The sequence below is a fragment of the Erythrolamprus reginae genome, chromosome 2 (assembly GCF_031021105.1).
Source record: "Erythrolamprus reginae isolate rEryReg1 chromosome 2, rEryReg1.hap1, whole genome shotgun sequence".
NCBI lineage: Eukaryota > Metazoa > Chordata > Lepidosauria > Squamata > Dipsadidae > Erythrolamprus > Erythrolamprus reginae.
This window is the reverse complement of record NC_091951.1, coordinates 221,754,425-221,781,443: the sequence shown is the minus strand read 5'-3', so window position 1 is coordinate 221,781,443 and position 27,019 is coordinate 221,754,425. Positions and strand designations below refer to the sequence as shown.

At 39.2% G+C, this 27,019-nt stretch overlaps 2 protein-coding genes across 4 annotated transcripts in view; one reads left to right on the top strand and one right to left on the bottom strand.

Annotated features, from left to right (window-relative positions):
• Positions 1–1,799, bottom strand: part of WDR3 (WD repeat domain 3) — a 47,670-nt gene extending 45,871 nt beyond the window's left edge. The window contains exon 1 of the mRNA XM_070741997.1: positions 1,060–1,799. Within this exon, the coding sequence (XP_070598098.1) occupies positions 1,060–1,230 (171 nt within the window). The 5' untranslated portion in view covers positions 1,231–1,799. The remainder of the gene's footprint in view (positions 1–1,059) is intronic.
• A 1,557-nt stretch (positions 1,800–3,356) lies between these two features.
• On the top strand, positions 3,357–24,581 carry GDAP2 (ganglioside induced differentiation associated protein 2). 3 transcript variants are annotated; one of them, XM_070741961.1, is made up of 14 exons: positions 3,357–3,857; positions 6,034–6,264; positions 7,154–7,293; positions 8,677–8,830; positions 11,317–11,405; positions 14,573–14,649; positions 16,513–16,672; positions 17,449–17,599; positions 18,175–18,251; positions 18,976–19,052; positions 20,724–20,863; positions 21,463–21,517; positions 22,381–22,524; positions 23,777–24,581. In XM_070741961.1, the coding sequence occupies exons 2-14, from the start codon at positions 6,089–6,091 to the stop codon at positions 23,816–23,818; spliced, it is 1,482 nt and encodes a 493-aa protein (XP_070598062.1). In that variant the 5' UTR covers positions 3,357–3,857; positions 6,034–6,088; the 3' UTR covers positions 23,819–24,581. The 3 variants fall into 3 exon arrangements, with proteins under 3 accessions (XP_070598062.1, XP_070598064.1, XP_070598063.1); XM_070741962.1 differs by lacking the exon at positions 3,357–3,857 and adding an exon at positions 3,937–4,297; XM_070741963.1 differs by lacking the exons at positions 21,463–21,517; positions 22,381–22,524; positions 23,777–24,581 and having other exon boundaries at positions 3,674–3,857; positions 20,724–20,867.
• The last annotated feature ends 2,438 nt before the right edge of the window (positions 24,582–27,019 follow it).

The following is a 27,019-nucleotide window of genomic DNA, read 5'->3' as shown; positions in this document are numbered from 1 at the left end:
ATACCACGGTTTTTCCCGGCCGATGATGTCATACGTCATTGCCAAACTAATAATTTTTGCAAATAAATAAAAATAATAATTATTGTTAATACATAATTATGTTTATAAATATCAGGATCACTAAGTGTCTTATTCAATGGTGAGCACCAGTAATAATGGTGAGTAAATGGTTGTTAAGGGAATGGGAAATGGTAATTTACGGGTTTATAGTGTTAAGGGATGGCTTGTGATACTGTCCATAGCCAAAAATGGCATATTTCGGAGAGGGGCGGCATATAATGGCATATTTCGGAGAGGGGCGGCATATAATGGCATATTTCGGAGAGGGGCGGCATATACTGTAAATCCAATAAAATTTCAAACTTCAAACTACTTCCGCATCTCTACTTTGGGGAAATTCAACTTTCGCGGGCGGTCTCGGAACGCATCCCCTGCGAAAATCGAGGGAACACTGTATAATACATACTGTTAAAAAAAAATAAAGGGAACACTCAAATAGCACATCCTAGATCTGAATGAATGAAATATTCCCATTGAATACTTTGTTCTGTATAAAGTTGAATGTGCACAACAGCATGTGAAATTGATTGTCAATGTTGCTTCCTAAGCGGACAGTTTGATTTCACAGAAGTTTACTTGGAGTTATATTGTGTTGTTTAAGTGTTCCCTTTATTTTTCTGAGCAGTGTACAGTATATCCATACCTTATTTCAGGGTGTTTTTTTTTTGCTTTACAGCAGTGTTATCTTCAAACCACCAAGGTTGAGAAACTCTGCTTTACAGTTTTGTGAATGTTAAAAATGTGAGGATGGTCATAAAAGTTATTTCTCTATCACTATCACAGGTCATCATTAAAAGAGGGCTACCTGTTTTTCTGTGACTCCTTCAAACATCAGTGTGATCATGGCAGTAATTTGAAATAAACCTTCATTAACATCCAGCACCCTCGTTTAATCTTTGAAACACACACACACACACACACACACACACACACACACACACAGCACCACCAAGAACGAAATCCCATCATAATACATAAGGAGCCTGGCTTTGTGCTTACCTTTTCTCCTTTCCTTGCATCCCAGAGGAAAACATGCTCACAGGCTGGCACTGCAACGTAGCGACCTTTCTCACCACGCAGGGTCACATAGGCAATGTTGCCTTTCTGGCTGGCAATCACTCCGAAGAGGGCGGCGTCCGTGTACCGCAAATATTGCTTGGTGAGGCCCATGGATGGGATTCAGTTTTTTTTTTTTTTGCAAAAGTCCAAACTAGGCTACCAGTTGAACATTATTTCCGAAGCAACGCTAAGACGTAAAATAAACCCGTTTCCTTTTTAGCCAGCCATTATTATTACTCTTCTCCTTCTAAAAACCGAACACAGACATACCGCGATTGCTGGTATTTTGCGGAATTTTTACACTTTTACCCTTTGCAGTTCTTGAGATCTTATCAGGAAGGATCGAAGTGCGGACTCGATTGGCTGGGCAGCCCGGCTCAGTTTCTCCGCCGGTCAACTCGAAAGACACAAAACGTGTAGTGCAGGAGAAGGACCGCTATCACTGCAATAAGCAACGGGAACTCCGGAAAAAATTCAATGTACTGCAGCCAGGTCTCAGCGTATCTCTCGTGTCGTCCGCTTGGGTCTTCCCTCCTGCAGAGAACGCCAATCAGCCATTCAGAGACGCCCCCCCCCCCCCCTAGCCTTTTCTTGCACGTGTAGCGGAGCTGAAAGAGTAAACCTGCCAACCCAGCATGCTCAGGCAGAGGAAGCGGAAGAGGCGGGACGGGGATAAAAAAGAACACGGAGCTATGGAAACAGTGAAGAGACTCATCTCATTAACGGGATTGAACTCTCGAGTTTCGAAGAACGATCGTAGCTCGCTTAAAGCACAATGAACAACTCTGCACATTTATTATTATTTATTAGAATACTATCCGCCAGGAGTTGGGCGGCTTATAAATCCAATAAAAATAAAATAAAATGTTTTTTTTTAAATTATATGCCGCCCAACTCCCGAAGGGCTCTGAGCGGCTTACAATTTCCAATTGTAAACACAGCAAGCGTAAACGCCTCGCTCAAACGAGGGTGTGGTTGCATCCAAGGCGCACTTTAAGATTGGGCTGGGACAATTTTAAGAAGCCTGAGGTGGAGATCCGTCAAGTGGGACCGCCCTGGGCCAACAACCATATAAAAGTTTGCCTTCTGCTCTTCCTCTTGGTTCCAATTTCAAACTAATTACAAAAGTGACTAGTAGATAAGACTATGTAAGCAAACGGGGGGTGGGGGCAACAAAGTTGTTTATAGTACTGTATACTCCTTCCTACAAGATATATCCGCAATATTAACAAAAACCAACAATTAAACGGCAGTTATTTATTTATTCAGTCAGTCAGTCAATACATGTACACTGCACCTCAGCGGTGCAATGGTTAGAGTGCAGTACTACAAGCACTCTACAAGCACTTCTGCCGATCACCGGCTGCCAGCAGTTTGGCAGATTGAATCTCAGTAGTTTCAAGGTTGACTTCCATCCTTCCAAAGTCGGTAAAATGAGGACCCAGACTGTTGGGGACAATATGCTGATTCTCTGTAAACCGTAGAGGGCTGTAAAGCACTGAAGCGGCATATAAGTCTAAATGCTATTGCTATTGGTATGAACATAAACAAAAGCAAAGAATGTACAGATAAATTTGGACAATAGGACAGTAAGACAGGGACAATAGGCACAATGCATGCACTTATGCATGCCCTTTACAGACCTCTCCACATCAGTATTTCTCTTTGTCAACTTTAAGAAGGGTGAACTTCAACTCCTAGAATTCCCCAACCAGAAAGCATTGCAGGGGAATTCTGGGAGTTCAAATCCATATTTCTTAAAAGTTGTCAAGTCTGAGAAATCCTGATCCCTATATGCACTGCGATATAGCAATAGCATTTACTTATATACCGCTTCATTGTGCTTTACAGAACTATGCGGTTCTAAGAGGCTTACAGAACCAGCATATTGCCCCCAGCAACCTGGTCATTTTACCCACCTCGGAAGGTTGAGTCAACCTTGAGCCGGTGGTGAGATTTGAACTGCTGAAATACAGCTAGCAGTTAGGTGAAGTAGCCTGAGGGGCTGCACTCTAACCATCCCGGCTTCATATCAGCAGTGAACAGAACACTTTCGCAATAGCCAGGCCTTTAAACCAGGGGTAGGTAAAGTTGGCTTTTCTGACTTGTGGACTTCAATACTCAGAATTCCTGAGGTAATTATAACTCATGAATTCTGGGAGTTGAAGTCCACATGTCATAAAAGAGCCAACTTTGCCTACCCCTGCTTTAAAGCGATCTACCGTGTAAACTTTACAGACGGTTCCAGCTGCTAAGCCTCCTTCCCAGTTTGCAATAGGGACGGGGGAGGGGCGCTCCCGGCAATTGTTTCACCCCCCCCCCCAGGCACGTGTTTCTCGGCCGAGAAGTTGACCCGCCGCCCACATGGTTTTTTTTAAAAAAAACTTAGCCAGAGGTTCTGGCGTGTTTGGGGAGCATCTACCAGGTCGGACCAGCGCTTGGAGCGGACCGCAACCTTTTTCTCCCCATTGTGGCTCTTTGCTTGCAAATCTGCCAGCGCAACCTGAATTTGGGCTCTCGGATACGACGGGGCGGAAAGGAAAAGGCGGCGCTTGGCGGCTTGGGGCGTTCACCGGAAGAGGGACCCTTCGAGCGGGACGCGGGGAGTCGGTGGTCCCTTTTCCGCCATTCCGCTCGGCGATGGTATTGGTTCCGCCGAGCCCATGGCAAAGGACGGGCCCCGGGCGCCGGGAGTAGCAACCATGCATCCGTGAGTGCCGCGGAGACGCCGAGCCGAGGTGGGTGTTGTCAACGTCCCGGGGGGGAGGGAGCTCGGCACGAGCGGCGCGTGCCTGTTTTGTCACCGGGTTCGCCTTTGCCTCGCGCCCTCTGGCCGGGCCGATGTGGAAGTAGAGGGGGGGGGGAGGGCGCGGAATTCTTGACAATCCTTCGCTCGTGATGGGAGAGAATGAACTCTCCGCCTCTGAGAAGAGAGGAACTGAAACTCTTGGGGAAGAAGGAGGGAAGGCAGGGCGCCTTCACCTGGCTAGTTTTGTTGCTTCGGGGTGGGCGAGTCTGTTGCAGCCGGGCGGCGCGGGGTGGATTTGGGTGCGTGAGTTTTGCTGTTTAGTCAAAAGACTGGAACCCTGCGTGCTGCCCTCAGAAATGTCAAATTTAAACTAAACTTCCCGGGGACGACTTCTTCTGGTGGTATTCCATGGGAATTGGGCGGCTATAGGTAATTTAAATGAATAGAAATATCGATACGCTTATAATTATATAAATGTATTTACTCATTTTATTTGGTGACATTTATATGCCGCCCAACTCCAGTGGATTCTGGGCGGCTCACAACGGCAACAACAATTTTAAAAAGTGTAAAAAAGTTGCAGTATCAACGACAATAAAATATAAAAGCATAATAATAACAACTATAATTATATTATATAAAATTATATCGATACTATAATATAAATAGCAATACAAAACCTATTATATTGCTATATTATATTGCCATTTATATTATACATGTATTATACACATACAATTCATAAAAGATTTATATCGCTACTATAATATAATTATAAAAGATTTATATAATCAAATATTTTATGAATTGTATAAGTATGTATACGTGTATAATATAAATGGCAATACAATAGGTTTTTAGATTATTTATTCTGGGTAAAAATTGAACCCATTAAATGTTTTAAAAAGTCCTCATGGTTTTGTGGAGAATTTGAAGTTCATTCCAATCTGTGTACATGTTTAATTTAATTTATTACATTTATAAGGCGCCCGACTCCTTTCGGACTCTGGGCAGCAAACAATGTAAACAGTATAAAACAACCAATGTAAACAGCATCAAACAGTATAGCAATGTTGAACTATAACTTTCATGGTTGAAATTGACACTGCCTCGTTGCCTGAACATGGGATTTGAGGCATAGATACCTATGGATTTTCATATGCGATACTATTGTAACCACTGTCAAAATATAGATCACATACAGCTTCATTAGAATGAGTCATATTAACCATATAAGATTTATTGCAGCCATAAGTTTAGGTTTATTGCCATGTGATCCAACTGAAGCCACAAATGATAGATTGCTTCTACCTGCACAAAATTAATCACAATTACAGATCTAAAGAAATTTCAGTGCCTCTGCTGTGACACTTAACACCACCAGATTTTAATTAATGCAGATTGATCTGTGATTTGTTAAAAAATAAATAAAAGAGATCAAATGTATAACTTTTAATTTGTAAACAATTTTGACCACGTATTGTTCAGTACAGTATTTCCATCATAAGAGTTCAAAAATTGTCACATATTTTAATTACTTCAGGCAGATCCCAGATAGAAATCATGACAATCCATATCTCTGATCTGCATTTTGGTGGAACCGAAAAAAAACCCCAAGGGTTTTTTGTGTGCAAAATATTTGGTGATCTTAACTTTGATATTTGAGCTAAATGTGTGCTCATAGCCATTTTCTTCACTAATTCTTACTGTATGACCCTTACCTGAGTTAATATGTTTCCCCAGTTTTTTAAAAAAATCCATAGAACCCTGAAGGCAGATTTCTGCCCCTCTAATAAAACAATGGCCTCTTGTATAGTATACAGAAGCTGGGCAAGATATTAGACTCACATGTTTAACACTTAGACTTCCTGTCATACGGAAAAAATGAAGTTTTTCTGTGTCTTCCTCTCTTTTGGCATAAGCAGGGCTTAGGGTTGTTTTAGTCCATATTTTGTTTTATTTCAACTAGACACTTATAGAAACTAAGATTTGATGTTGGCTTCTTTAAAACTAGGCAGTGGAAATCACAAACTGATATTCTAGGTGTTATTGACATTCCAGGCACAAACTCAAAAGTTATATGACTTTATTTTAGGTATATTGTATGAATAATCAGAGTGTATTAAAAACACTGAAATTTTATTTTGTTTTATGTGAAACAACAGCAATATCTCAATTAACTGTGAAGTGCTTATGAAGTGAACTGAAATAAGTGATTCCATGGATCCTTTGGGAGCTCCTTCCCATTTTGTGGATATTAATAGTTTGCCAGGATGGTCTAACTACCACAATGAGGACCAATCAAAGAGCTCTCATTTATCAATCAAAGGGGGAAAAGTTGATGTTCGGTCACCCTTCCCATATAGGGAAGACATCAATGCAAAGATAATATTATGGTAAGTTTGCATCTCATTATCTTAAATAGCCATTAAACAATATCAATTGGGCAGTCACTTGGAAGATTATTGACTTCTCTCTCTTCTCCGTCCTGGTCATGTGATTTTGAACGAAACGGACTTTCTTACCAATGAATATTGGGAATTCTGTTGCTAAATGATGTATTCATAAGGCATGACATCACATGACTATGCCAAAATCCAGCAATTCTAATTGCCATCATTAGGTGAACCCACAGTCAGTGCATCCTGCGATCACGTGATCACTATTTTATTTAGATAATTGATCATTTAAAATACAACCAATAATTTGCAATCTCCTAAAGTCTTTCCCGTTGATTTTATTTGTTGGAAGCTGAAATGGTGATTATGTGACTGCATAAAATAGTCACTCAGTGTCCAAATGCAGATGCAAAATGTCTGAACAAAGGCATATGTCAACAGGTACTTTGTTTTCCAGAAGAAAACAGAGTTGCTTACAACCTCTTCAGGTAAGGGTGTTGGAAAGAATTCCAGGAGTCATGATTGGCCTCTTTTAATTCAATTTTTATTTTAAAAGTGTACATTCTCTTTTGAGGACCTTCATAATCTTAATACATTTTAAAGCAATGTTTTGGATATGATGGCTATTCTTCTATTCATAAGAAGTGGCACAGTGTTCGATAAAAAGACTAAAAGGAGAAAGGAATTAAAACTCATGGCATTTTTTGAGAAAAATCATATGTTAAAATGTGCAGATCTTGGCTATGTTTCATTGCTGTCTACCTAGTTAATCAGTACTGCTATGGGAAACAAATAACTAGATGGAGAACCTCCTTTTTATATTCAGATAGCTTTGATTCTACTTTTATTTCTTCTACATTGCTAATAAATTGTAATCTTTTCAAAGGAGAGGCGACGTAGCATTGCTGAACTGCACAGCTATAGTAAACACCAGCAATGAGTCCCTCACAGATAAGAATCCAGTCTCTGAAAGTATCTCCATGCACGCGGGACCTGATTTAAAAGTTGAACTCCAGAAACTTAAAGGTCAGAGTAATATGTCAATTTTCATAACATGAGCTTTGCTTCAGTGATTCTTTTCCCCCTTTGTTAGATACTTCAGGATAAATGACTGCAGAGGTCAAGGATGCCAAGAGCCACAACATTTGTAACAAATTACTTAGCCGCAATTGCATTTTTAAAAACTAAATGACTACCTTTTTGCAATAAATTTGTTATCACCTAATATGTGAAAGAAATGGGAATGAAATTACTAAGCATTGGAAGAGGTGTTTAGTTTTCTTCATTTTCTAGAGTAGAAACTTGATTCCGATGTGTCAAATTTTAAAGAAAAGAATGGATGCTGAAGTAAGAAATGCAATTTTTAACTGGAAAAGGTCTATGATTTTCTGATGGACAGAAAACCCGAATCACTAATGAGTGACATCACAGTGATCATTTAAGTCTTTTGGAACAGTCAGTTTAGAGCAGTGGTTCCCAATCTTTTTTTGGCCATGCCCCACCTAAGCATCTCTAAAATTTTGAGACCTCCCCCCCCATGACATATAATTCTTATTATTCAAAAAGTGAACTACTCATGCAGAGGAAGCCTAAAATGATATTAACTAAGTTTAAACAAAGTTTCAATTGCCCTCATTAAAAATGAAATTGCCCCCCTGTTGGGTGTGGGCACCATGTTGGGTACCAGGGGTCTAGAGTATTGCACTGCAAGGTCAGATTACTACTCCTAATTCAGGGAAAGAGATCTTGTGCAGTTCGTGAATAGTAGACAAACATGTTTTAGAGCTGTCCAAATTCAATACCAAGTTCTCAGGCCTATCCCACTACTTGCTGGCATTTCTAGTCAGTGAGATGGACTTGTAGATTGTTTTTATTACAACACCATCATGCTTACTGACTGCATCTGGTGAAACCTGGCAGAAAGTGCTAGGAATAACTCGGTTTCCCATTTCCTCCAGCAGGTCTTGTAATAAATGCCAGGTCAGTATTTTCATTCAAGATGTTTATCAAAAATTGACCTGGCATTAGAAGATTTGTAATTCTAATTCTAGACTTTTCCAAACAGTTTCCATCTATCAGTGTTGATTTATAATTTCCATAAATCCCAGTCGGCTAACAAATAGTTATAGCAGAATGAGTTTGACAACAACAAAAAAATTGGCTATAGAGTATCTGGTCCGCGGGTTGTCCCAGTTGGATCCGTATGGGGTTGAGAGCGGGAGCTTTGACTTTGTCCTCCACAACAATCCCAGTTTCTCTTGTGGCCCCTTGGGAAAATGAATTGCCCACTCCTGGTGTGTAAAGTCCCTGAGTCCAAGCCCATCCAGGAATATAAATGATTTGTACTAAATAAAATTCTTGGGTTGCCATTGGTTTGACATTGCTCATCTTGTTCTGGTTTCTTATTAGGTTGTCGGACAGGGGAAGCAAAGATGACCAAAGGGTTTAATCTTGCTGCCCGCTTCATCATTCACACTGTGGGACCAAAATATAAAAGCCGATACCGAACAGCCGCAGAGAGTTCCTTGTACAGCTGCTACCGCAACATCCTTCAATTTGCAAAGTAAGCATGTCTCTTCTTTGACAGGCAAGTACCTTCTCTACACACCCAAAATCATGGATTGCATGAGAACTATGGAGTTCATGTAGCCTGCGACCAATGTAAAAACAGTTTTTTAAATGTAGCTTTAAAAAGGGCGTTGTATCTAAAACATTGCAAAAATATAATCAACGTTATAAAAAATGGCTACTCTGAAGGATCAGCCTATTAACAGATGGTGGTAGATAAGCAAACAACAATACACTGAGGAAGATGCATCGATGAGGATAAAGGGCAAAGAAGTTGCCCAAGGACTCACAGAAAGGATATAAATAATCAAATGCACAAATTTTTGACTTCACGTTAATTCAGAATTAACCAATCTACCAATCTATCTACACTCCTGAAATTCAACAAGAGGGCAACAATCTATTTTTTTTCTGACTTTTACTTCATCAGGATATAGCTGCTTTCCATATTTGGGAAAAATGCTTCTGGGATAAGTTGCATGAATTTGGTTTTTTCATTTGTATTTTTTGGCCAATTTAAACGATTATTTCTTGAAAAAAAATAATGTGACCTAGTTGGCCTAATAAACACCTGCAAATAGCTCAGAAACCACAGCTGTTACATCCTGTATCTCAATCTAGCAGATTGTGAAATTACTTTTACAGACGCATGCCACCACCTTCCTCTTATGTACTTCTGTAATTTTAATTGTCCTCTCCACCCACCCCAAATACTAGTTGTCCAATATTAGGAGTAGACTACAAAAAGTATGCATATTCCTCTGAACAACAGAGTATAATAAAAGATAGGAATGAAACAAAAGTATTAAGTTTGATGTGGAGGACAGGAAAAGGGAGGAGCTGTTCATATCACTAGAATATTCAGTACTTTGCCTAGTTAACCCTTTCTTCCTTTCCTGAAATAAAGAGAAATCACCAGAATATCCCCAATGCTGCAGAACCTGGAGCACATTAAATTTTCATTTGGGCTGATGAGAATTAAATACCAATTCCGTTCAATGTCTTTGTCCCTTTCCAGATTGTGTCCCTTATTCTTTGCTGTTTAGTTATTTGTATGTTATGTTAAGCCATGAATTGTGGTTTATAAATTACAGTAACTTGGTTCAAACATTCTAAGTAAAAATCAAATAAGCACATTATGGCTTACCATGATATGTAAAGCCTGTTCACCACTCAGAATATGATATGCAAACTTGTTCTGATTTACAAGATTTCCCACATTTTTTAAAATATAAGAGATGCTTCAGTAATATTCCTAATCTTAGATCTAGGACTTAATAATAATAGGTTTGGTTAGTCAGTCAGTCACCATTCTGGTTTTCTTGACTGACTCATTACTGCTAAACTAGGCTCATCTGAATATTTTTAGTGTATAATTTTCTCAAATTCCTTTAAAATGCCTTTTGCAATATTTTATTCCTCTAGGCTAAATATTGAATCATTGGACATTGTTTTGGGATGGGATGGGACTATGGTAAGATTGCCCAAGGGATCTAAAGTAGAAAGATTCATATTAAATTGAAATTAATTCATTATAAGTTTATTTGAATTTAGTTTATAAAATCAGTAATTGTCCAGATAATTACATCACCACAACCATTTTATCCAACCAGAAGAGCTGGACATTTATTTTCCTTTTATTCTTTTTTAAATCCTATAATGTTCAATAGTTTTTGCTTGTACTTTCCTCATTTGAGGAATTTGCATATAATTTTATATTTTTATCTGTTTGGTTTTGGCACATTTTTAGACTTGATCCAAATTCTACCTTTTGCTATATTAGTAGTTTGTTTATATCCTGACTGTATTGGGTTTTTCTTACAAATAACACAAAGCAGCCAGCAAACTATTAAACCTCCATATTGTAATGCTGTCTCTCCTTATCTCTATATCTAAGAACATGAAATAAGAAAGAATCCAAATGACCCTTTTTTGCCAGCCCTTTTCAAGTAGTGCAGCTTAGGAAACAGACTAGAATTCTATTGTTACAAGGTATAAGAACAGAAATTGGAAAGTTACTGCTTTCTCTTTGTTTTATCGAAGAGAATTAACCTGGGATAATCTTATATTTCTTACTCACTCACTACACTTTAAGGGCTAAGATGATGCTTGTGTAATTTCAGTTCTTGCATTTTTTCTTTGAATTTTTTTAACTTCTCTAAACTTTTCGGAACAACATTTTTTTCCCTATCCAGAATATACATTTTTAAAATCATCTTTGAATGCTCTTCCACTTTTAATTCTGTAAGTAGGCCAAAGGACCTCCTCCCCACCTCCAAAAAAACAAATTAGGAATAAGCCCCCAGCTTTGATTTATGATCTTAATCACCATAAAGAGTTGCAGAGCCATCTCTTAATGGCCCTATACCTGTTCTGTCCTAAATAAATGCATAAATGAAAATTGGCATGCATATGCTTTGACTTAGTAGAATTGATGTTCTTATGTCTTGCTGAAATGATTCTTTATTGGTGTCATTTTAGGGAACAAGCAATGTCCTCAGTGGGATTCTGCGTGATAAACACTGTGAAACGTGGCTATCCTTTAGTGGATGCAACTCACATAGCATTGCGTAAGTATCCTTGAAGGGGTGGCTATTTTATATAACTGGTACTTCGGAGATCAGATAGATCTCTCTGCCTTGAAACGCCTTACAATCTATTTGTAGAACAAAAATAGACTGCAGAAGAAGGAAAAATAATGGAGGCAAGGAAAAATATGGAATAATATCAATGAATAAGTGTTATAGAATGGTGGATCAAGGGTAGGTGGGCAATCTTTTATGGCCAGAAGTAAATTTTGATGTTTATTTTTAGAGGGGTCTGGTCACAAGCAGTGTTCCCTCTAATTTTTTGGGGGGGTGGGCGGAAAAGTATAGTGTCTGAGCGGCAGTCCCTTTGGGACTGGGCGGCACAGAAATAATAAATAAATAAACAAACAAACAAACAAATAAAAAACCCACCCTGTTTTGCCTCAGAGAATTTCAAAATAAAATACTGTACTGTGTGTCTATAACAGTGAGCTCATAATAGGGCAACTCTATCAATATCAAAATGCCACTTAAATAGTTGAGCTAGTTTCAAACTAGATTTTGATTTTCTTTCTCTCTTCCTTACTCCCATTATTTTTCTTTCTCTTTTCCTTCCTCTCTTTTTTCTATCTGTTTCTCTTCCTCTCTCTCTCCTTCCCTCTCACTCTTTCCCTCTCGGCTTCTGGGCAGGTTTGGAAAACTCTTGAGTTGATGATGATTTTTAAGTGAGCGATTGCTCACTGCTCAGCTTAGAGGGAACTATGGCACAAGTGCAAGTGATTGAATCATATCACTGGAGTAAATGAGGTTGAATTTTTACTTATTTGGAGTTATGAGATATTCTATCCCATATATAATCACCACACTCTGGGATATTAAGGGATGTAAAGAGTCAGATTGTATTGAGCCTTATTGTGCATCTTTCTAGCTCTTTAAAAATTCACATATTTTTACCTTGCATTGATTTTTGCTCCTTCCCTTATTTCCCATTTTTCTACAAAATGATGGGCAAATAAATTTATGCATTGTATTTCAGTTATAAAGATATAAAAAATATCAGTACATACAAGTAATAATTGCATGGTTGTGGACTCTTCTCTATTTCATTTCAGGGAATACCCAAGCTTCTGTATTAATAATTGGACCCACATACTCATGTGATCAGGTTGACTGGCATCAACCTTCAAACATTTTGTCTTAGCCAGCATGGATAAACATTTCTATTTATTGTATTTTATAAAATGCAAATAATGCAAAATATATAACAACATAAAGTGGTACCTCATCATACGAACTTTTCGAGATACGAACCCGGGGTTTGGAATTTTTTTTGCCTCTTCTTACGAACTTTTTTCGTCTTACGAACCTGCTGCCGCCGCTGGGATACCCCGCCTCCAGACTTTCGTTGCAAGCAAAGTGCCCGTTTTTGCGATCCTGGGATTCCCCTGAGGCTCCCCTCCATGGGAAATCCCACCTCCTGACTTCCGCGTTTTTGCTATGCTGTAGGGAAATCCCAGGAGAGGAATCCCAGGATCGCAAAAATGGGCGCTCAGCTGGGCGCCACTGCCCGGCTGTCACCTTCCAAAACAACCAGGCGCTTCTCAGCATTCCCCCAAACCCAAAAAGTTCGGCAAAAGTTCGGGTTTGGATTCGGGAGAATGCCGAGAAGCGCTGCCACCCGGCTGTCACCTCCCGAAACAACTGGGGCGCTTCTTGGCATTGTCCCAAATGCTGAACCCAGAAGTTCGGCAAAAGTTCAGGGTCGGGTTCGGGAGAACGCCGAGAAGCGTTCTCGGCTGTCACCTTCCCAGAAGAGCCATGGAGCTGTCAGCCGGTCGGGAGGTGCAAACAGAGGTAGGGAATCCCAATAAGGAATTCCAGGGGCAGAGCTTTGACGTCACGGAGACGTCCTTCCTGGCTGGCTGAAATGGGGACTCCAGGAAGGACGTCTCTGTGACGTCAAAGCTCTGCCCCTGGAATTCCCTATTGGGATTCCCCACCTCCGTTTGCGCCTCCCGACCAGCCGAAAGCTCCATGGCTCTTCTGAGAAGGTGACAGCCGGGCAGCGGCGCTTCTCGGCGTTCTCCCGAACAGAAACCCAAACTTTTGTTTCGGAAGGTGAAAGCCGGGCCGCGGAGCCCAGCTGAGCACCCATTTTTGCAATCCCACCAGCGCAAAAACGGGCACTTTGGCATTAATCAGTTTTCCATTGATTCATATGGAAAACATTGTTTCGTCTTACGAACTTTTCACCTTACGAACCTCCTCCCGGAACCAATTAAGTTCGTAAGACAAGGTATCACTGTAATTGTATTCCTATTTTAGAATTTGACACTCAATTGGGTCATTTATGTTGCAAAAATAAGTTAAAAATAAAGTGTTTGTAAATACAAATACAGTAATACCTCATGATACGAACTTAATTGGTGCAAGGAGGAGGTTCGTAAGACGAAACATTGTTTCCCATAGGAAACAATGTAAAGTCAATTAATCCGTGCAACCAAAAAAAACCCGGCAAAAAAACGGCTGTTTTAAAAGGTGACAGCGGCCTGGGGGGCTTCCCAGCACCACCACCCCCCAACCTCTCCTCTTCCCAGTTTGCTCTCCATGTGTCCTCAACCTTTCACGGAGGGTTTTCCACCTCTCCTCTTCCCAGTTTGCTCTCCATGTGTCCCCAACCTTTCACGGAGGGTTTTCCACCTCTCCTCTTCCCAGTTTGCTCTCCATGTGTCCCCAACCTTTCACGGAGGGTTTTCCACCTCTCCTCTTCCCAGTTTGCTCTCCATGTGTCCCCAACCTTTCACGGAGGGTTTTCCACCTCTCCTCTTCCCAGTTTGCTCCCCATGTGTCCTCAACCTTTCACGGAGGGTTTTCCACCTCTCCTCTTCCCAGTTTGCTCTCCATGTGTCCTCAACCTTTCACGGAGGGTTTTCCACCTCTCCTCTTCCCAGTTTGCTCTCCATGTGTCCCCAACCTTTCACGGAGGGTTTTCCACCTCTCCTCTTCCCAGTTTGCTCTCCATGTGTCCCCAACCTTTCATGGAGGGTTTTCCACCTCTCCTCTTCCCAGTTTGCTCTCCATGTGTCCCCAACCTTTCACGGAGGGTTTTCCACCTCTCCTCTTCCCAGTTTGCTCTCCATGTGTCCCCAACCTTTCACGGAGGGTTTTCCACCTCTGACTTGTTTTTCTTGACATTTCCTTTACAATAGGTACAGTTCGACGATTTTTAGAGATTCATGGAGAAACCCTTGAAAAAGTAGTGTTTGCCGTTTCTGACCTTGAGGAGGTATGTAAAATAATTTGTTGGCAAGCATTAGCTGTGCAGTTATGATACTTGTTTTTCCTTATTGCTTCCTTTTGAAATGTATAATAAACAATATAAGGAACTCTCATTTTCATTTATTCATAGACTCTTGTGTTTTATTTGTTTGTTTGTTTGTTTGACTTCTATGCCACCCAATCCCGAAGGACTCAGACTCTGAATTCTGATTCACAAGTGGATATATTTTGGATTGTAAATTTAAAAAAATTAGTGAGCCCTTTCATTTGTTCATCTTAAATAAATAAATAAAGTGGATTTATGTTTTATTTCTAAAATATGTCAAAAATATAACTCACTAATCCAGTGATATTGATTCAAGTGATACTGATTTATTGTATGAAATATGGCATAATACAGAAAGTATTCAGTGGAACCTCAGTACTAAACTGTTTTGAAATTTGGTAGATTTGGTACTTGACACATTTTGACATGAATTTTTTCCCCCAGTACTCATTGTTTGTTTGGTATTCAATATGCAGGCTAGGACTTGTCAGTGTCTGCTGCCTTAGTCACGTGGTTTATTTCATACTCCTCATTTTTAGTACTCGTCACACCTTCTAAAATTAACGAGTTCCAAGGTATCACTGTAGAGATTGGGGAAACAGCTCCACATACCCTAAACCCTGAATTCCATGTGTTCTTATAAGTAGGGGTCCATAACCCCTGGCCCATGGGCCAGCACTTGTCCGCGGCTTACCAGCAACTGGGCCATGCAAACAAGCAACGTCCCATCCGCAGAATGGCGGCACCATATGAAACCACGCCCCCTCTGGTCAATGGAAAAACTATTTTCCACAGAACCGGTGCCCATCCCAAAAGGCTGGGGGGCCACTGCTTTACGTGACTACTGAAAGAGTGCTAAATGGAGAATATTTCATCATTGAGGAAAGCATGAAAAAATGTGAGCAAACATGTTACTGCAGAATTTAAACTGCAGAGTTTAATATCAAATAATATATGTAATGTTCAGAGATTTTTCTTAAGCAAGATGTGATGAAAATAGAATAGCTTATGGTTGATTAGATTGTCTTCAGAGGCACACAAAGTGAATTGGAAAGAGCTAGGCACCTCCTTTCTAGCTTCAAACAGAAAAATGGAAGCTTGTCATCAGGGTATCATGTTGGGATATCTTGAAAGTTTACTTTGTGTGCTTGTGTGTGCCCATACACAAAAGCACACTTCTTAACAGCCCATCTCCCTCATAGACATGCTAACTTGACCACTTCCGTATATGTCAGAATGCAAAAGAAGTTTTGTCACACTGACACCTGTCAGCTGGATTTTCAGCTAGTTGCAGAAGTTAATTTTCTAAGCTGAAAACAACAAGAATTCTATTTCTATCAGAAACTGAAATAGAAAGAGAAATGATCTACACATTAAAAAGCGAATATTAATCAATTTACCATATTTTTTGGAGTATAAGAGGCTGAAAATTTTGGTGCATATTATACTCCAAATGTAGCTGTTTCGAAGTTTTTCCCCCCAGTCCAAACGGAGTGCTAACAATTTCCCTGCTCTTCCTGGCTTGTAGGATTTTTTTCATTCCTACTCCCTCCAAATAAGTTTTTTTTAGTCCTAACCAGGGAATAAAATAATGCCCTGAAACTGACCAAACTAAGGATGCTAGCCAGATGAATATCTGGTAGATAGATTCCCCCCCCCCTATTTTCCTCCCCCAAAACTAAGGTACGTCTTATACTTCGAAAAATACAGTATATGATATTGGTATGGCTAGTAATTTCATTTTAACACTAGTTAATACTTTTCCTGATTGCCCTGAAAAGTGAAATGCAAGATGAGACTGATTTCAGATTCTATTTTCTATAGCCTACTTATCAGAAGATGCTGCCTCTGTATTTTCCAAGATCACTGGCAGAGGAGAGAGAGTCCCTGCCTTTACTTCCTGAAGATATAGGAAATGCAGAAGGGGAGCCTGTTGTGCCTGAACGTCAGATTAGAATTTGTAAAAAGCCAGGTGCTCCAGAGGGTGAGTCTGCATTTGTGCAATGTAACTTGCAGAAGATTTAAAACAGGCAATCAACCTTATAGGGCTGTGAGTTCTAGATTTAGCATCATTATTAATATAAATTATATTTCCATATTAATTTAATCTTGATCCATTTTTCAAAGTTAGTTTATATATATTTGATTTTTATAATAAAGAGTTTAAAAAATAAAATAAAAAGTTGGAAAGCAAGAAACAAAAGTTATTATGCTTCTACCTTTTTTTGTATTGAATAATTATCATCTTAATTCCCCCTCTTTATTCCTTTTTCTTCTTAAAATCCTGAAATCATCGATTCGATCTTTTAATCTTTCAACAAAAAGTCTGTATAAGTTCCCAGTCTTTCAAAAAAGTTTTATTTTCATTTTTTCTCTGACCAATCTAGTCAGTTTTGTCATTTCTGTAAATTCAGTTAAATTTATAATCCAATCTTCAAACAGACTGAGAGAGAAATTCAGAGAGGCTTGATGGGAGAGTCATCTTTCACAGGCTACCCAGTGTTCAGTACTACTGCTGCTTTTTGCTCTCCACTTGACCTATTCAAAGCTGGCAATATTGTAAATTGTTAAGTGGTAAAATTTCATCAGTGCAGATTGAGCCAGAAAAAAACCCTGCTCCTAACTTCTGATGTTTTGCCATAGAATCTCTTCTAATTTCAATTTGTTTTCATTCAAATGGCCCCTAATTTTCCTGTATTGGATGTGTAATATGATGTTCTCAGGGACAGACCTTTCATTATCCTGGAATATCTTCTGCAGATAATTCGGATGAAGAGGAGCTAGAAGCTGACTTCTCATTTATTGGGTCTCATGCTTTTGCTCGAATGGAGGGAGATGTTGATAAACAGAGGCGTCTTATCCTTCAAGGACAACTGTCTGAGGCAGCACTACAGAAACAACATCAGAGGAAGTAAGGCACTTTTTACCAAAGTCCCTCTCCTGTTTACAGGTCATTACAGTAGTGGGTTCTAAATCCCATCACTACCAATTCGCTCGTGTGCACTCATGTGCGTGTGATGCTTCTGCGCATGCACTGAAGTGTCCTGGGCGGGTGCGTGGAGCCTTCCGCCACTGCCGTTAACGGTTCACAGAACCAGACCAAACTGGGAACAACTCAACCCATTAGCTTTCACTCTCTGGGATTGTGGGATGTGGCTACTTGAGAACAGTGTACTTACTGTATTCATTCTGATCACCAGATAGTGTTCTGCTATAGTATATATTTTTTTTCTTTCAAAGGGGAAATAGTGAGCTGCTAGTAGGTTTGGACAGACTTTTTAAGTTTGGCATACAGAAGGTGGCTTCATTCTGATAGTTGTTTGTTTGTTTCCAGTACAATTCTTTCATAATTGGTTTCCTTTTTAGGTTAAGCAAGAAATGCGTTAGGAGATTTGGCACAGTATACAAAGTATCAGGTTTGATATTTATACTAATTGTGCTTCTTGTACTGTAACTGTTTTGCAATTCTGTGTGGTTGCCTTCTAGTTACAACCGTTGGCTTTGTCGGGCAAGAGCTGAGGACCTGTCAGATATTGCTTCACTTAAAGCATTGTACCAAACAGGTATGATTAAGGTCAAATTAATCAAAATGCCCATGACTCCTGGATGTTGAATAGGCAAAGGAAAAAACAGTGAATCCTAATGCTACCAATGAGAAATTTAGCCTATAAAAGTTTACTTATAGTTAATTTTCTTTGAGATTTACAGTAGTTACGTAATCAAAATTGTAATAGCTTTAACTATTAACATATTCAATGGAGAATAGCACTAGCACTTACATTTATATACACTCTATAGTGCTTTACAGCACTCGTTGAATTCTTTATAGAGTCATCATATTCCTCCCAACAATGTGGTCTTCATTTTACTGACCTCAGAAGGATGGAACGCTGAGTCAATCTTGATCAAGTCAGGATCGAATTCCAGGCTGTGGGCAGAATTAGCTTGCAATACTGCATTCTAACCATTGCACCATCAGAGTTCCTGGTGAACATTACATTAACTGATGTAGCTGATAAAATAGTTCAAAGATTTCAATAGTTAAGAAATACCGTTCTAATTATAGTTTTTAGTTTAAGGGAAAAGTTAGCCATTCTCCTTGAAGAGGACATAATGTGATATAATAGGTAGTCTTTGATTCCTATGCAACCCCAAGCAGTGCTGACTATTTTCAGACAATGATTTTTAAGCTAGATTTGATTTGTGGGGTGGGGGATGTATGAGTATACATATGTATTCTAAGTTCTGGAATCTGAAGTATGGTCCTGATGTTCATTCTGTTCATAGGAGTTGACAACTGTGGCCGTACAGTGATAGCAGTTGTTGGAAGGAATATTCCTGTAACCCTTATAGACATGGAGAAGGTAAGATCCTGAGAAATATTTTAATAGTGATAACAGTTATTATTTTAAAATTTTGAGAAATCGTATTTGTACATCCAGATTTATTCTTCATCCTTGAAAAGGACATATTTAAAGGTTTCCATTTGAGACTGAAAATAAGAATCCACTCTGGACAAAACTGACATTCCAAAATTTGGAGAGCCTACACAACTGTCTCAGAAGACACTTCTATAATGCAAGCAGTTTTGCCTCAGCTGAATATACTTTAAGGTCTACTGAGCCATAGCCATACAGACTATTATAAACTTTTTAAAAAAAAATATTCCCAAAGCTGACCTGAAACTAAAGCAGTTTCATCTGAGTGTCCATTATTAGTTTCCGCAATTTAGTTTCCATTCATTGTTCACCAAATGAAGCTTTGAACCATTTCCAAAGTCCACTTTGCAAACAAGGCGTTACAAAAATCATACAGGATTTTGCTAAGACCATATATCTGTGACCCGGACAAATTGCAATTGATGTAAACTTTGGGTACTTCATATGTTCAATAATGTATGTTAACATTATTGTAATTGTCTGCAAGGAGGAGTGCAGCTACAACTAGTCCTCAATTTGGTCATGCTTAGACCAGTTGGCAGGTGCTTCCAATCATGCGATTATCATTTGCTGGCTTCTCTGCTGGCTTCCCCAGAAAGTTAAAGGGGAAGCTGACAGGGAAGGTTGCCGTCTGCTGCTGGCTACCAACAATTTTCCACTCATTTCCATTCACAAAATACTTCTTTGGACTGCAGAAACTAAGTTTGGATCTTCAGGATCCCTGCTTTGATTCCCCAGCCCAACACTCCGAGGAGAGAGGAACTATTGTCCTCAGAGGTGGGCTGCTAAGGTGGAACGGTGACGTGTACTTGCTCCCGTGGCTCTGAGTGCTAGTGGAGTCCAGCGCAATTATGCTACTACACCTAGGCAGGTAGCGAAATCGTGCACCCTGTGTGTCTACACAATTTCGCTACCTGCCCAGCTGCAGTAGCATAATTGCGCTGGACTCCACTAGCACTCAGAGCCACGGGAGAGAGCACATGTCACCATTCCACCTTAGCATCCCATTTCTACTTGTACTAGGCTGGAAAAACAAAGAGGGGATTGTTAAAAATCCCACTTCATTTCTCCAGTCCAGAGTAGGAATTACCTTCCACGCAAAAAAGGAAGGAGAATTCCAAAAGTCTACAGAAATGAAGTGTGGGTTCCACACTTATTTTATCAGTACAAAAGGGATCCAGTTTGGTGCATTGCTGCAAGTGCGGGGCTAGAAACCCAGAGTTCTAGCCCTTCCCCTCCCCCCCTTTGTCCTGGAGCAGTTCTACTTCTTGGCTCAGCCCACCTTGTGGGGAACTAGGATCATTATAGGATTATGTTTGCTATCTTGAGTTATATATAAAGAAGATGGGGTAAAATTTTAATAATTCCTGCAAGACAAATTAGGCTGAAACATAGGCAAGGCTACCAGATTAGTTTCATAGCTGAGAAGAGGATCTAATGCCTTTTGTTCTAAATGCACTGTGTCTTACTCATTTCTATTCTTGAGGACAGAGGAAAGCCATTTAGCTCAACAAAACATACTGTTGTCTTTTTGTTGAAGACTATTTTTATAGAATTACAAACAAATAAATAAATAAATGTGTACTGTTTTTTCAGGCTCTCTTGTACTTTATCCATGTGATGGACCATATTGTAGTGAAGGAATATACTATTGTCTATTTCCATACGCTTACTAATGTCTACAATCATTTGGACTCAGATTTCTTGAAGAAGCTCTCTGACATTGTCGATGTGAGGTAAGTTTTCAAATCTCTCCACATTTGTGTCTGTGATTAAAAAGCACAAGAAAATTTCCTTTTAAAAATATACTGTTTATGCTCATGAGTAAACTAAGAATTTTAATGCCAAAACGCATCCAAAAATCAAATGGGATTATATGAGAGTATATGTAATAACACTGTTTTAAACTACCTATATTTCCTATATACAGTATTTTCATGTGTAACCCATCCATGAATAAGCCAAGTCTTTATTTTTTAACCAAAATACCATGAAAAATGTAAGTCAACTTATCATCTAAGAAGTATGGTTTTGATAGTATTTTGATTAAAAATTCAAGGATCAGCTTATCTGCAGATGAGTTTATGTGCAAGCATACATAGGGTGTGTGTGGGGGGAGATAAACTTAATAAACACCAAAGCAGTATGAAGGTGTGTGTAGGACTTTACTGTGAATACTGAGATAAGACACCTTTGCAAAATCAGAGGTCTTGTTTCAGTTCCTGTCCTGATATCCAAAAATGTCAGTCTTGTCTTAGATGTTAAGACACGGGTCGGGTGCATATCATTAATTAAATGTTTTAAGATTTAAGAATCTTATTTTGTTATTAACCAGGTACAAAAGAAATCTGAAGGCATTGTATTTCGTCCATCCAACGTTTCGCTCAAAGGTGAAGTGTGTCATCTCCTGGTGGAAAATGTATATTTTTGCATGCAATCCTAAAGTGCGCTCCTGAAGTATTGAACAATATTGCTGAGGTTACGCATCCTGGCATGGAGGACCACTTTGGCTACCACAGACTCTTGGAGGAGCCTAACCAGCAAACAATCAATTAAAGCAGTGCTTCTCAAATAGTGGGGTGTGCCCCCCTGGGCAATGCCAGGGAGGGTACATGACCCCGGGTAATGTGCTATTATTTGCCACTCCCAATTGCGCCCCACCGTGAGACGCACATCCTACCTGACACTTGTATCGGTACCTCAGTTGTGTTCCTTGCCCTTGTGTCCAGGGCAGCCCATTCTAATAGAAAATGTCGCAAATTTGAAAAGTTTGATTGAACTTGGTGAGGCGTTTTCTTTTACAACTGGCTGCCCTGAACACAACACCAAGGAATGTGACGGAAGTAGCGATGCAAGTGTCAGGTAGGACGCGCATGGGTCTCAATTTGAGGGTGACAGATCGAGTGGAGAGTTGGGGCATGACATTTTTCCTTCTTCCTAGAAGGGAAATAACAGAAAATAATTGAGAAGCCCTGAATTAAAGGGTTTTATAAAACAAATTACCTATTTATTTATTTACATGCATAGCATGCTGTTCTCTCTTTTTCCTTGATATATTCTCTGTAATGTCTACCTTAAAAAGCAGTTGCTTTGAAAAGTAAAATTTGCCTGTTTTGCTTTTAAAACTTGCAGGGTGCACTTACGGTATTGTGCTAAGTACATTTCTGCTGCATGTCTCATAACTTCAAGATAATGGAATCATTTGTAGTTGAGTAATTTGTGGAAACAGCATTGATTTTCCTATTCCCTTTAGGTTTCAACCTGGTTCTTCACAACCTTTACTGTCTCAGGTCTAAAGGACAAAGTTCACTATGTGGAAAGCCTCCAGCAGTTGTTCACAGCAATACCCCCTGAACAAATGGATTTTCCTCCATTTGTTCTGGAATATGACATCAGGGTAAGTGAATATGCATTAGTTTGGCACTCTTCCCTGTCTTTTAGATTTCATGAAGCGGAGTGGGGGTAAAGGAACGTTTCTTTCACTTAGTTTATAAAGATGCCTAGTGTTTTGCTTTAGAAACAGCTAAAACTTGAAGGCCATGTTGGGTTGCTTGGGCCTTTAAAATAATATGCTGCAGAACACTTTTGTGTATTGCTGAAAATACACATTGTATTGGTGTAAGAACATACCATCTAAAGAATAGATGACCGCTCATGTTTAGAACACAAAGCTGTACTTCATAAGAGGCCTGTTACTATAACCTACAAAATGTTGAATTCTATAGCTCTTGTCATCTTTAATTAGCTTCATTACAAAAGCTAATGAAAGCATAGGAGGAAAGAAAGGCATAAAACACAATAGTATGGAGTAGGTAACTGTTGCATAACATAAAGTGCATTTTAACAAGCTGCTCTTTATCCCAAGATGACATTGTACCTCATCTGTCTCCTTCCCTTCCCCATTCATTTCTAAATTAAGGCTCCTAGACTTCATTTACAGAGTAGCTTATTAGGTGTTTCATTTTTTGAAATCTTACAGTGTACATTGTGTCACATGTTTTTATATAGGTTAATCTAAAAGCACCATGGTTTTTCTTGTAGCAGTGTGGAAAGATGCAAGTGGAAGCACTTCACTACTTTTCCCTTTTAAAGAAAGCAAAGGGAAAGAAATTATTACCTGTGACCTACCTTCCCTTGATGCAATTCCCAGTGTGTGGTGGCTTCTTTTCATTTATCTTTGTTTCACCGGAGAAATCTTGAAGCTATTGTTTTTACATAGACACACCACTTCCTGACCCTTTTTTCATATATATTCCCCCGTGGTTAGACAGGGTAATATCTTTTTAAAAAAAGAAAAAGGAGGCTCCTTGCAGTTGGAAAAAGAAGGAAACCTGCATGCAGATGAAAAGAAAGGACTGTCGAAAGTGATATTTGTACAGTATACAATTTGTCATGTGCTGGGTTAAGCAACACAATCTAGTCTAGCTCATAATATCTAAACTTTTCTAGTTCTCCAATCTGTTTAGGAGTAAAACACAGATGACAGGGCTTCCTCCCCCTACAATAAATGGCCGTGACTTGGCCCAGAGTGCTAATATGTGAAATTAAACACATAGGGGTTCCACAGCTCTTCATTTAACAAGACCTGAATGTGATTTCTTTGTATACCTATGTTCTTGGTGTTAATGTTTCCCCCTCTCTCTCTGCAGGAAAATGGATACTATTCTTACCCTTCTTCTCCAGACCTCTGACTCTTCAGCTCTGCCATTGTTTCTGATTGCTCAACAATCTTTTCACATGCTGCTTGCCATTGCCATATCAGGTCAATCTAAGTTATTTACAGAGTTCAGAGATAGGGCTTTCTTCCCCACCTCTGCTATTTTTTTACAATGAGATAGTTGCAAGGACAAAAGCAATCAGAAAATCACAGGATGATGAACTGTATTTCAGATCTAAGTGTCCAGGAGAAAATGGATTTTCCATGTGGGAACTTTGTTTTTCTTTTACAAGATCTCAAGATGATTCCGTTGTTACCACCATTGCATTTCCCTGAGTGGCCACCTTTTGACACAATCTGCAGATACTGGGGAGGGGAGGGGGTTGTTTGGGAGGGGATAGGAAGAGATGCAGTATCTATTGTGTTCTATGACCTTTATATATCGAATCCACCATTAAGACAGATATATTTACAGAACTGCCTTTAGAAATGTCTGCGAATGGCAGAACTATTTGTAAATTGTAGAGTTACCATAAAATAATTAAGCTAAAGGATCTGTCATCTGTTTTCTGTCTTGCCAAATGATACGAGATGTAAAGGATGTGCTGCTGTGGCCACCTGTACAACCCTCTTCCAGTAAAATTCAAAGACATGTCAGTACTGCCTGGTATCATTGCGTTTCACAGTCATTTGGGGTATAATACAATGTGTTGATTACAAGTTGGAAAATTAATTTATGTCATTGAAGAAATTCAGCAATTCACTTTTTGTTTTGAAAATAAATTTATTTGTATGCATCTTTGAGAATTAAGGCTAAAATGTGTTACGCAGATTAGCTGCTGCAGTTGCTTTGCTTGTTTTCCAGATTATGAAATCAACGATGTTAATAGAACATGTTTACTACGCAACTATTGTAACAGAAACAAAATAATTATGTCAGCAGATGCCAATAGCGTACGTGTGACTTCAGTGTCACAATGGACAATTAATCTGTATGCAGGTAACTCTTGAGTTATCGCCATGAAGGAGCCTACTTGTTATGAGTCTAACTCGTAAAGTCATAAAACAAATCAGTCACACAAATGATCCAATTTTACAACCCCTTTTCACATCGGCCATAAAGCAGGTGGGGCAAAACTGACATGACCCCAGTCTTCGGAGAAGGGCGGCATACCAATCTTAATAATAATAATAATAATAATAATAATAATAATAATAATAATAATAATAATAATAATTGGCCCGTGTGATTGCAAGATGCTACAAACAGCTTTAAAGCAGCTGTGTTGCCAAGCACCCATAGTGTGTTCATATGACTGCAGGATAGAGGGTAACCATTGAAATTTAGAATCCCATCATAGTCCAACTTTTGGGTCCATCATAACTTTGGCCACTAAGTGACCAGTCCTAAGTCAAGAACTGCCTGTAAATTGGTTGAGGTACAGAGTTGTCTGCAACTACTACAACATCATTGCTGAATCTCAGGCCCCACATATGTTGAAATACAATTCCAGCTCCACACCACTGGCTCTGCTGCTGAGAACTGTGTTTCATTGACACTGAAGAACCACATGATCCTCGCCTCTCCTCCTATAGCAATAGTTGAGTGGCACAAGATTGGGGCAGAAATCAGGAGAGGAAAATAGAACTGATTGGCTCAGAGTAGCTGCTATTGTAATCCATGCCACTTGATGGGGAAAACCAAACTGAATGTGATACATACTTCTGACCATTAAAAGTATTAATTTCAAATGGAATTTTGAAAAGCAGCTGTAAAAGTCTTGATTAATGAGAAATACCGAGCATATATATATAACCATTGTGTTTGAGACCAGTTTATTTAAATTTGAAGCTAAATAATAGCAGAGGTACATAATAGCTAAGAAGAATTGTGCAGTGCTATCATCCCTCTTCATATCCAAAATTGAAAGATTTAATTTTGTGTGAGGCAATGTCACAGGCAGTGTGGCACTAGAGTGGCTGTCCTTTCAATAATGATAATGCCCAGGAAGCCTGCTCACAGCTGTGCCTGTGGAAATGTTTCATTTGCAAACCCAGTACATAGTTATGAGATAAGTGCCCTGGGTGTTTGCACAGGGATAAGAATACTTCTGGATTGGGAAAAGGAATGCTTGTACATCATTCCAACATCAAGAGCAATATAGTGCCTAAATTAAGAAATAAATAAATTGTGTTCCCAAGATCCCATACCATTCTCATATTTTAAAAAATGAAATCCATTTTAAAACAACTGGAAGCTGGTGAGTTGCACTGCAAAGCGTCTACAGGGAAAACTTGTTTTCCCAAATGCTTTGCTGTTAATATGGGCTTTAGAAGCATTCAAAAACAAAACAGCTGAATTGGCTGCAGCCAACTGCTTTGTTTACAACTGATCCCAGGTAATGTAAGTGGGAGCTAAGTTGGGGCAAGCTCTGTCCACAGACAGGAAGAGTTAAATTTATTTTGTTTAACTATAAGTCGCCTCTGTGTATGCAAGACACAGATGGGGATATTTATTTTGTTTTGGCAGTACAGTATATGTATTACATGTATTTTATGCTGTGAGGATATGAACATGGGACATTTAGTTAAGATTGTATTTATCTCCTCTTGACTTAGTTTGCCTTCTGTGACATGGGTTTCATGTTTTCTGAATAGGTTCAAGCTTCCAACAGGCCTTGCCACAAGTTTCACTACTAGGTTGTTAAAACTTGAGATTCATCAGTTTGCTTCTGTGAAGTCTGAAAGACCTAATCCAAACATCCAAATTTAGATGTTTGGACAGTTTAAGCATCCTCTGGGCTAGAAGAAGCTATTTTAAGCTATTTTATATTAAGCTATTTTATCATGCTTAAGGGGTTGTTCACTAGGACACCTTGATGTGTCAGGAATGAAAAAAAAACCCATTGAAATAAAAATAATTGATTTGTGTATTACTTTGGGAAAAGTAGTCACATAATATCACCACAGATTATTTCTGTCAATTGTGTAATCACTTAATGATTGAGCATAACTACCACTATGGCAACAGCAACATCTTGTGAATGAGCACTGTGTCCGTGGTAGAGAATTTCTGATCTGATAATCTTGTGATTTTCTCAAAATCCAGATGTAACTGCAAAGAAAACTAGTTATCCCTTCAATTCTTTTACCAGCCTTGCCACTCAACTTTTTCACTTAAGATGCCAGTCTTGAAAATTCTCGTGTCTTTCCTTCATGCTGAATATATGCTCTG